General features: G+C 42.6%; 2 protein-coding genes across 5 annotated transcripts in view; one reads left to right on the top strand and one right to left on the bottom strand.

The window, feature by feature from the left end:
- The window catches only part of SRRL (serine racemase), a 45,210-nt gene extending 37,511 nt beyond the window's left edge, over positions 1–7,699 (bottom strand). For 2 of the 3 annotated variants that reach the window (XM_046942982.1, XM_040702552.2), the window contains exons 1-2: positions 4,575–7,699; positions 3,817–3,984 (exon numbers count right to left, since the gene is read on the bottom strand). In XM_046942982.1, coding sequence (XP_046798938.1) covers positions 3,817–3,836 — 20 coding nt within the window. In that variant the 5' untranslated portion in view covers positions 3,837–3,984; positions 4,575–7,699. The remainder of the gene's footprint in view (positions 1–3,816; positions 3,985–4,574) is intronic. The other variant, XM_040702553.2, reaches the window with a different exon arrangement.
- On the top strand, positions 499–10,533 carry PLAC9 (PLAC 9). 2 transcript variants are annotated; one of them, NM_001302194.2, is made up of 4 exons: positions 499–653; positions 8,818–8,912; positions 9,218–9,338; positions 10,345–10,533. In NM_001302194.2, exons 1-4 carry the CDS (start codon positions 596–598, stop codon positions 10,353–10,355), a joined length of 285 nt encoding a protein of 94 aa, NP_001289123.2. In that variant the 5' UTR covers positions 499–595; the 3' UTR covers positions 10,356–10,533. The 2 variants fall into 2 exon arrangements, with proteins under 2 accessions (NP_001289123.2, XP_040558270.1); XM_040702336.2 differs by having other exon boundaries at positions 9,218–10,533.
- Positions 10,534–10,593: the final 60 nt, after the last annotated feature.

Genomic DNA, 10,593 nt, shown 5'->3' on the forward strand with positions numbered 1-10,593 from the left:
AACTGGGAAGAGCTCCGAGGAGCCTTTGTCGCCTTCTGAAGGCAAGGCATCACCAACACAAGGCTGCTGCAATCAGTCCAGCAGAACTTTTGCCTGCCCAAAAGAGATTTTTCTGCAGTCCTAAAAACATATGAACCCCATTTTTACTCAACCCTAACAATACTGCGTTTTCCAGTGCTCCTGCTTTCCACACCCTAGACAAAATCCTACAGGGAAAGAAACATCCCACACCCCTCTTCTCTCTCCTCCTTTTCTTGCCCCCCTTGCTGTACTTAGAGGATTCAGAGTCTTCCAGCACATTCCAGTTGTAGGCTGCACAAATAAATACAGGGTAAAAACTTTGGGGAGCTTGGAGCGCTGCCAGCCTGCCTGGATAACTGGGCTTTTTGTGGAGCTGGAAAGGGTGTTTTTTAAAGGGAGGGAAGAAAAAAAAAATAGCACAGCTTCAGAATCTTGGCTCAGCCTGGGCATATTTCCTCCTAGCTCTGGCTAAACCTCAGCACGAACTGCTGGACGGACAGACGGAGCAGTCTATGCAGAGCCTGGGAGGGAGCCTGCCGTGCTCTGCACCAGGACTAGAGCGGAGCGTGGGACCATGCTGTTCATCTGGGCACTGGTGTTAGCTGGAGTCCTGCAGGAACGGGAGCTCTTCGGTGAGTGACTCCAAGCTTGAAAAGCAGAAACTGCAGCACGGTGAAAGACTTTGCATGCGGGCGGGCGGGGGAGATAAAGAATTGCTTCTTCTATGGGTTTTATATGAAGGCGTTACAGGTATGTGTTCTCTCCAGAGGAAAATCTCTTATTCTGTGCTATTGAATCTGTCCTGAAGGCACACTGCTTTCTTAGAGATATTGCCCTACTCATGGGAGCAGGGAAATAATCGATCAGTGTATTTTCACAAGTTGACATCTGCTGCACCCAGCGCCCTGCAACGCCATCATTACTGCTCTGGAGCCTTTACAACATGCATGTGAATCCTCCCAGAACTAAGGCCGAAGTTCAAGGTGAACAGAGACAGGTTTTCCTTTACTCAAAACCTCCTTTTTAGATGTGCTGCTAACAGCGCTGCATTTTTGTGTCTTCTGCTTTGGATTACTTTTCGAGATTCTTGAGGCTCACAATGCCTTCTTCAAATCCCTTGCAAGTAAGAAGCAGGAACGCACAACAGCTGATAAACTAAGTTTTAGTTTTATTAGGAGCAGGGCTGGCGCTAACCTAACCTGTAATAGTACTTCAGCTGATGGTATGACTGAGTGCTATTCTGTCCAGCTAGTCCCAGGATTTATAGTCCCCGTGCTACCACAAACCTGGCTTCACAGCCTGTTTGCATTATGTTTTCTGCTAGCTAGGGCCCAGCATCATTCTCTCTCTGCTCAGACTGCTTGACAACACGCAATGTTTGTATATTGCAGCAGGGCAGTGAGTTTCCATTACAGTCAAATCATTTCCCAATAAGCTGTTTTGTCCCTTCTGCCCCCAAGTCCCACACACTTTCTTGCCCTACCTCCCTCCCTCCCACTCAGCTGGCTTTATAATGTTTATCTGTGATGAACTGAATTATCGGTTCTAGCAAGGGCACTGTGACTTGTTTTCACCCCACGAGTACTGTGGGAAGGCTGGTTTTGTTTATTTGCTCCCTAAATATATTTTATCCATAAGAAAAGGAAAAAGGAAAAAAAGAGCCTCAGTCTCAGCTCTTACCACAGGGAGGCAGGAAGAAATAGTTTTTTGTAAGGTGAGAATTGCTGGTCCATACTGGCTGGTTTCTTCAAGTCAAGCTGAGGAAGGGTTTGAGTTTGTGCCTGTCACAGCCAGGTGCGTATCTTGGCTGACGGAAAGACTTCAGAGAAGTCACCCCTACTCTCCCTTTTCTACCTTTGAGATGCAGGACACAATTCCTAATTCTATTACAGATCCTCCCCCTGACCACTCCACCCCCATGATTCATCCATTGGTTTTTCCTGTTTTGTTTGGCAACAGTTCCTCTTAAATATGGTTTAGGGTTGGACAGAGTAAAGCTTATGTTTTTACTGAACCATTAACAAGAACAATTTCACATTCACGGAGTCAGCTTTCAAGCAGCTCAAGGTGAGAGGTTAGTGTGGGTGTCCAGTTGGAGTAATTACAGGCTCCTACCTGATATCTGCAGCCTTTCATTCCTTGCTGCTACTGCTGGGTTGTCATGATGGGCTCCATGACGCGCTCCAGTTAGATGAGCTTACCCAATATTGAACACGCTACTGGGGAGAGAGCAACAGGGGAGCCTGAGGGGAACCACTGCTGCTCAGTACTGCACACTGTGGTCCGGTTTGTTTTACTAAGCAGTCTAAGTTTATCAGGCTTTAACTGCAAAAAAAGGCAAATGGAGTGCAAGGGAATGTTTTTTTCCCCCCTCATTCAGCTAACATAGCATGACCATTCCGAATACTTTGGATCTTCTGATATCCACCTAAGGCTATACCTAGGGCTGGGTAGACTCATAAGCTTTTGGAGTGAGTGGGCAACTATAAAGGCAATACTCAGCAATCAGAGGAAGGGCACTGTTTAGAAACTGAAGAGGGAAAAAAATGGAACACAACCAAACCTCCAGAACTGTCTACTTTCCGCACAAAATCAACTGCTTGCATTCTCATAACAGCAGTATTTTGCTCCCAGAAGATGGAACTTCAAAACGGTGTAATTAAATCCACAGTAAAACTCCTGAGAGGTACTATGTGAAACCAGCCTGAGTCATAATTTTCTACTAATAAGCCAACAGTAGTTTAATCTACACCCCACGTAATAGGTATTTCCTTCCCTGATAGAAGCCTACAGCCATTTCTGTCCCCAGTTCAAGAGAAGCCTTTGCAAACACTCATCTTTGAACTCCAACAAGGAAGAATGAAAATTTGTACCCAGATGTAGGTGTGTTGCTTAAGAACGAGACACCTGAAATGGGGATTCTGTGTGGGAGTGAGCCATTTGTAAAACTCTATGTTCTATTATTGAGTTACCTGGAGTTTGTAACCTCCATGGGTAAAGCAAAGGCTATTCTCCAACTCCAGGAAAGGCAGGGGTCTGGAAATACAGGACTCCTGCTGCTCCCCTGTACCAGCTGTACTTATAAATTCATCTGATCTGTTCTGAGTGAGGCAGTTGTGGGTCACCCCATGAATACTGGGACGTAGTATGTGTGTGTATATATCATTATTCCACTTCCTGAGTGGTTGCAGTACACACTAAATGTCTGCCAAAGGAAAACACAGCTTCAATCAAATACCTAGAATGTTTTCAAGTATTAGGACAAAACTGTAAAGATAGTCTTTCTTGTACTATTATATTTCTTACTGTGGCCAAAACTTATTCACATGTAAACTACACAGCCACAGATTTGACTAGTAAGTCACAGAGTCACCTCACACCCTCCTCCCCATGATTGTAGCTCCTACTACAAAACACAGCCCAAAAGCCACATCCTCAGAACTCCTTATCCCCAGATACCAGTGGTCATCTTCAAATGTACGTGTGGCATCAAACATTCACCTCTCTGATCTCCTCCATTCTCAAAACCAGATTAAGCTCACCCATTCTACATAACTTACATTCTTTATGTATGCCACAACATACTTCCTCCTATTCCTGAAATGGCTCACCCTCTTCTGCATACACAAGTATCTCTTTTATAGCTACTAGCTGTAATTATCCTAACACTTGGCCTTAGTTCCAAAATCAAATACATATACATGCAGAAATAAATACATCATAAAGTGAAACGTTTGTAGCCCAAAACATCAGAATATCCTCTCCTAAGGTGCAGAATGAATAAGAGGCACTTACCTGCAAGCTACATAGCCCATCTTTCTTCTCCCCCTGATTTCTTGTAGCCATTTTCCACTGCAACAGCAAGCACAAGACAGTGATCCCCGGCTGCTTGCTCAAGAAGATCAGCATGTGGAAAATTTATTTCAAACCAAGAGAGACACATTTCCATTCTTATCTTCCTTCCTTTAGATAAAAATAGACAAAACTCAGGTGCTTCGTACATCCAAAGGAGACTGCAGGGTTGACATAATTGGAAACTAAGCTTGATGGCTTTAAGAACAGCCCCCCAAACTGAACATGACTTCCAGTCTTAGCTTAAGATGGACCTAGGTGTGAAAGCATTAATACTGATAGACTTTTGAAACTGAATCTTTTCTGTACTCAGTTTCAAGTGAAATTCAACTGCTTTTGCAAACTGTGCAATTTCTTGAGCTAACACTTAGAAGTTACATGCATGCTTCAACGTTGAGTCCAACAGTATGTTTAGATAGGAAACAATTTAAACAAGGATTGGCAAACGCCTTTGGACACCCGTTATGCTCTTCCCAAATGAGTTGGGAAGGGGTCACCAAATGTACTCAAGTGATGATGGTTTTGCTGTTGGAACACAAATCCCTTATAATCAGCTTTGTTTTCTCAGAAGGAGCTATCACATCACTTCTTGCTATGTACTATAGGAATAAAACAGTACTGCTAAACCTAAGGTAGAACAAACAGGAACATACAGCACAGCATGTCTCCTCCAATAGCTCTAAATGTTCCCTTTTACTCACTTTCATCTATCACATGATTTTAGGCTTTATGTGCCATCTGGTTCCTTCTTCGGTCTCACTTGTCTCTCGTTTGGCCTGTGGTCTGCTTTGCTTTACCTCACTCTCCCTGCTGAGCACAACATGAACTCTCAGTCAATTCTCAAAACCACGATGGTTATAGAGCAATGCAAACAACAACAAAAAAAGGCTTTTCAAACAACTTTAAGACCAATAGGAAACATTATGGTCAGTTAGCTCAACCCTCTCCATTACGCAGCCTTAAGAACCCAACCCAGTATTTTCTACAGCTAGTCTGTAACTTCAGTTTGACTTGTAAAGCATCTTTGGGAATTATACTTATAAAGAATACAAGTAAAGCAGAGGGTACTTTCAATCACTGACTTGATTGATTGACTTAAAAAAATGTGTGTTTTAACCTGAATCAGTGTGTTCCAGCTTGCAATTCTGTGATGCTTTAATTTCAAGCTTTTTTTTTTCTTATCACATGCATTTGTGATGCAGGTGCGTGGACAAAAGATTGCTTGTATGTACAACTAATGGTCTGGGACCAGGCAGAGGGGAGCAGAAATGCTATCTTGTTAACTTCCACTTTACCAATAGAAGTGCAACATTACCCTCTGATTTCTGACACCAACTTCAGTATGAAGTACACATTTACTTATGTCTACATGTTATATATGCACACACGATGTATATGTCTACATATGTATCTACTATTTATTGAAACTAGATGATCATCATGGTCCTTCTCAACCCAGGCCATTCTATGATTCTATCTATATATACATATGTAGATTAACATACATTTAAAAAGCTATTCAGCAATCAAATACTCACTTTTGTATTTAGTGTGAGAGCAGGAGCATGTATATATCTACAATTCAGATACTGGCATGTAAAGATCATGTGAAGTTCACACATAGAAGAGGCAATGACAGCACCACTGTACTTCCTTACACCCAATAGCAAGCTTCTTGTTTATGAGCATCCTGCTTTAACTTGTCACACAAAAGCACTTCTTGTGTCTGCTGGCATCCTTATGGCATCCATCTCACTCCAGTTCTCAGTTTCTCTGCTCCTTCTACTGGTTTCTCATGGTACCACAGCACAGGGCAGTAGAACCACCCTGCTTTTATGGGTACCATCAGCCTGACATAGAGGACAAAATATACAAGACAAAAATTAAGTCAGAATTTCTAGATGATTGGCAGCATAAATAAGAGTTTAATCCTTGCCCTTATAAAAGTACGGGTCACCAGAGTGACTCAGGTATACGTCATGTTTATGTACAAGGGACTGGATGTGTTCTGTGAACAGCCCATCCCAGAGATGAAGGCTGTGGGCTAACAAAATAACCAGGTCTCCAGCAGCCAAAGCCTCAAACCAAAGCTCTGAGAATAGCAGAACCCAAGGAATTACAGTGTCCAAAGCACTGACTGCCTGATCCATTGTCCCTTCCCACAGCAACCCTTTCTGGTGTGGTGATGAAGTGCACCACAAGCACAAGAGCATCTCTGCTGCAATGAGAAAGCTGTTAATCAGGCGCAGAGACGCAGGCTCTGTCTGACAGGATTTCTTCTGGGTCACACAAACCAGGCCACAAAACCTGGGAACTAAAAACATTTTGCTTCGAAACAGTCTTTCTCCCAACTCTTGTCACTCACTAACAAGAGGTATCAGATGTTCCATGAGACATTTAGGCCTGGACCGTTTGTCAACTTTATCAGTCACAGCATCAGCCCTGTAGTTCTAGGTCTATCGGGCTAAATGAGACACTTCCTCCCCCTCCAACAAGCCCACTGCAGTCTATAAATTAGCAATGCACCCTCGCTGCAAGAAAGCTGTCTCATTCTGCATCAAAAAAGTACCAACCACCCCAAAGAACAGAATGCTACTGAGACCTGCATTTCACAGTAGTTTCCTCCTTTAGCTGTGTGTACATATACAAAGCAGTATTAAGTCAGGCACCCATTATACCTCACCTACCTACCTGTGCACACTCACTCACAGTGGCAGTCAGCCCATGCAAAGTGATGTGGTTTGTGCAGAAAAGAAACATTTAACACAAAAGGGATAAGCTGAAGTAACGACTGAAGTGGTATTTAGAGCAGGACCTCATTGCATCGTGTTTGTTTGATGGGTTCCTTAGATGATTTAAGGTCCTGTATCAAGAAAAACTTGAGAAGAGCCTCTGCAGACTGCCAATGGGTGCATTCCCTGTGCTATTATACAGTTTGGAAAAGTCAGAATCTCTGGGTTAGTCTGATTTAGGCAGGACAAACAGTTACTTTTGCTTTTCCAAATGCAGAACTCTGGGTCTTCTATGGACCGGTGTGATACAAGATGCACAGTCAGAGAAAGAGAAGTGGCCAACACTGACCTGAACTAGCCAGCATTAGCTCTCCTGCATTTCCCATTCCTAGCAAATGGGAAAAACTAAACAAGCCTGGCATGTAGCTTATGGCTGTCCAAAACTCCACTAACAAACACGACTGGTGCTGGCCCTTAGCCAAGCTTTCCACTCCACCTCGTGACTCAGGGCTGCCCCTTTGACATGACGGACAGCAGTTCAGCATACAGCTGCATCAGGCGTGACACAGACACAGAGCTGGGAATACTGGAAAGGTGGAAATTCCATTCGTATCTGACAGTAAAAAAGAGCTTATCTTATTATTACCCTGTTGTCGGAGCAGAAAAGGTTTGTAGATAAAGACTGGCCATTGCATAGTAGCCTCCATTTCTGACACAAAAATTCAGCATTTCCACGTTGCTGAGGCTGTGATAGAAAAAAACCACATGAATAAGCAGATTTTTTTGAAGCGTGGTTCAACTTGACTACTAAATTAGAGAGTAACAACATTCCCAAAATACCACCAACAACCTTGAAGCTGCTGCCTTCTACATAGCTGCCATATTTCAAGTCTTGCTAAGCACTAAACAGGCAGAGTCTTTGGGCTCCTGTCCTCACAGCACCACCTCCTGGTGAATGCACGAAAACCCAACCCAACACAAGCCTACAAATCAAACGTATTCAAACTCTGCCAAAGCCATTTTTAAATAGGACCACACCTAGTGCATCAGGTCACGTTTTATTCCTCTCCTCCTCCCTCCTGCCCTCTGCCCTCATGGATTCCATTCCAGCTCACAGCACACCTCCGATGCCATCATACGGCTACAATCCTTCCCAAAATGTTTATACCACATAACCCCTACATCCATGGCACAGACTTGTCATAAAGCACTGCATCAGGTTCAAATCACTGCTCTCATACAACACTATTGGAAACAGCCACGGTTGTTCCTCCCATGCTTCTAAGCATTCATTATAACACAAGTACACAGCGTGCTCTGGTTTTCTCCATCACAATCAAATGACAACACAACAAGTTACTACAGCCTCTGAAGGTCTCAAATAAGAATAGGACTTGAACAATATCAGATATGCTATCAATTTAGCAAGTTTTTAAGTACAGTTAGTACTCTACATACATGTATTAAAACCCGAAAGTTACTGTGCAAATGTTACGGAAAAGAAATTGGCTCCATTCAAGCACAGACAGCAGCAGATACTGCTCTTACATGGAGTACAGCCAGCAGAATGAAGTGTCCAAAGAGCTCACGGGTACTGAGAGGTAAACGCAGATAGCTGACAGAGATGAGTGATTTTGTATATTATACCATAACGAGTCACTTGGTCAACAAATGGCATTGGCTGTACACACTTGCCCCGTTTCTCTTCCCATTGCAAAATTAGATGGTTATGCACAAGTTTTTGGCACATGGGAATTACCAGTTTGCATCCATTCCAGGTGAAAGTAGACAAACTCAGCAGCTCTTCACAGCTTTACCATGCTAGTTGCTTCTGAAGAGAGTCCAAAACCAACTGATATATAAAGATCTTTCCAATACTTAAGTTTTATACTTGTAGAGACTGCGCTGTGCTAGAGTAAGCCAAAAGCCTGCCCTACGTAGAGAAAAAAAACAGGTTGTATGAAACAAACAAACAAACAATAAGAAGAAAACAGCTTGTTCCAAACAAATTTGACAATCTGTACATCATCAGGAAACGTTCACAACAGTTGGGTGTATCTGTATTTAACTGAGTTCTTTCCACCAAGGACAACACATGCTCTGTTTAATAAAGAATGCTCTTGGAGCAGGCCAAATACAGCTTCAGGAGTCAGAAAGGTAAACGTTATTACCAAAAAGCTCCTGTTAATTGAACTGTGGCTGTTTCTTCCAGCTGCTGCAGACCCTACCAGTCTGTTACCTGGAAGTTTGGGAAGCTGGTGCCATGAACATGATACAATGCATGAACGCTTAGATATTATTGAGGAGGTAAGAGCTGCAGCGTTAGTTCCTGGAGTACACTAAATGTCTGTCCCAGTCTTTTGGCTAAAGAAAACGTTGTATTACAAATGCTGTAATTAAAGTCTTGCCAAACAAAATTGTAACACTTGTGCCACTAGAGGCCAGTATAACATGAAAAATACATTAAATCGCAATGAACAAATAAACCAGCCATTAGTGGCACGGGATAGCAGGATGCATCTTGAACTAACACAGTTGGTACACAGTTCCTTCCATTTGACCCCTCGACTGCTCCCCTCTTTTATCTTTTTTTTCCTGTTTGTTTTCATTAGAAGGTAATAAAAACTGTGGAACATCTAGAATCAGAAGTCAAATCACTCCTCAGTATCATCACTGAGACAACATCAGACCTCCCCATCGCCGCAGGAACCCCACTGATAGACATTTTCGATGGTAAGTATCTAGTGGGATATAACCTAAGCCAACAACGACGTTGCATGTGCTGTTCTGAATGTCAACTTCTTTCCACATCAGATGAGAAATAATTCATTCACTCAACTCAGTGCAGTGAAGGCCTCAGTTGAAATACAGGGTTCAGTTTTGGACAGTGTCACAACCACCACTAAAGAGAGGGGAACAAAATAAACAAACAAACCAGGCACAGAGCTAGATATAGGAGGTACACAGAAAGGCTGATCAACTGGGGATATGAACATTGGCCAATTAAGTGTGGAACGGCCCATCTGAGTAAGGCTGCTGCAAAGACAAAAGCTCTACTTCCTCACCACTGCAAAAGTGGGTAAAACAAGAACCAAGTCAACAACAGATTCAAGAAAAACACAATACTTAACTTTCATCCAAGGACAGTAAACCTCTGCAATGATATGTCTGTAGTTCCCCCAGCACTAGAAATGTTAAACAGTGCTCTGTTCTCTTCAGTCTCTGCCTGACTAACAATAGTTCATTTAAGAGGTGAGAGACACTGCTGGTACAGAGTAAACCTCTTGTGGCAAGCAATGAGAAACACCCAGCCACTGTTATGAAGTCAGTTTTGTCATTTTTCGTAATAACTGTATGTATGCACATATATTCACATGTTACAGTGCACTTCTGTGATACAGTGTGGGCTGAAAGTAGGCAGCAGTACAACTTGTGTTTTTTTTAGCTCTTGTTGCAGTTGGCTGTACAGAAACAGTCACCAAAATTGTTTGAGAAGCTAAAAATTACATTTATGTCCAAAACTCTCTAAGGGGCAGTTAATAGGTAAGAATTAACCTATGCCCCTGCAATGACCATTTATGTAAGCAAGTGTTCCAGTGAAGCGTTACAGTAAATTTAAAATGGAAATCCCAAGTCAACCTCTGCCTATTTGTAACACACCTACAGTAAGTACCGATCAGATTTAGGTTGCATTGACTAACCAAGAATAACTATATGACATGACATCCTCTTTACACAGATGCCAGCTGAGCACAGCAGAGACTGAAGACAGCTGAAAGTAACAGGATGGCTGTTGTAAAGAGTTGGAATTTTGTTCACTTAGAAAGCTCCCTGGTGTTTCCTGAACTTGAACAGAGATGTACAACCCTGAACAGTATCTTTCCTTCCATGTTCTTGTGCTTTTCAATAAAAAAGGTATTTGCTTTTAGATATCATTTCAAAGTTCCATATTTTACATCAGCGGCCACACTTAATCAAAACTCCATTT

The sequence above is a fragment of the Gallus gallus genome, chromosome 6 (assembly GCF_016699485.2).
Source record: "Gallus gallus isolate bGalGal1 chromosome 6, bGalGal1.mat.broiler.GRCg7b, whole genome shotgun sequence".
Lineage (NCBI taxonomy): Eukaryota > Metazoa > Chordata > Aves > Galliformes > Phasianidae > Gallus > Gallus gallus.

Excerpts from the sequence above, each read along its gene's own strand:
- PLAC9 (XM_040702336.2), top strand. The coding sequence starts at position 596 with ATGCTGTTCATCTGGGCACTGGTGTTAGCTGGAGTCCTGCAGGAACGG. Across the intron at positions 654-8,817 it reads GCAGGAACGGGAGCTCTTCG|CTGCTGCAGACCCTACCAGT; the intron begins GTGAGTGACTCC and ends TGTTTCTTCCAG. Across the intron at positions 8,913-9,217 it reads GCTTAGATATTATTGAGGAG|AAGGTAATAAAAACTGTGGA; the intron begins GTAAGAGCTGCA and ends TGTTTTCATTAG.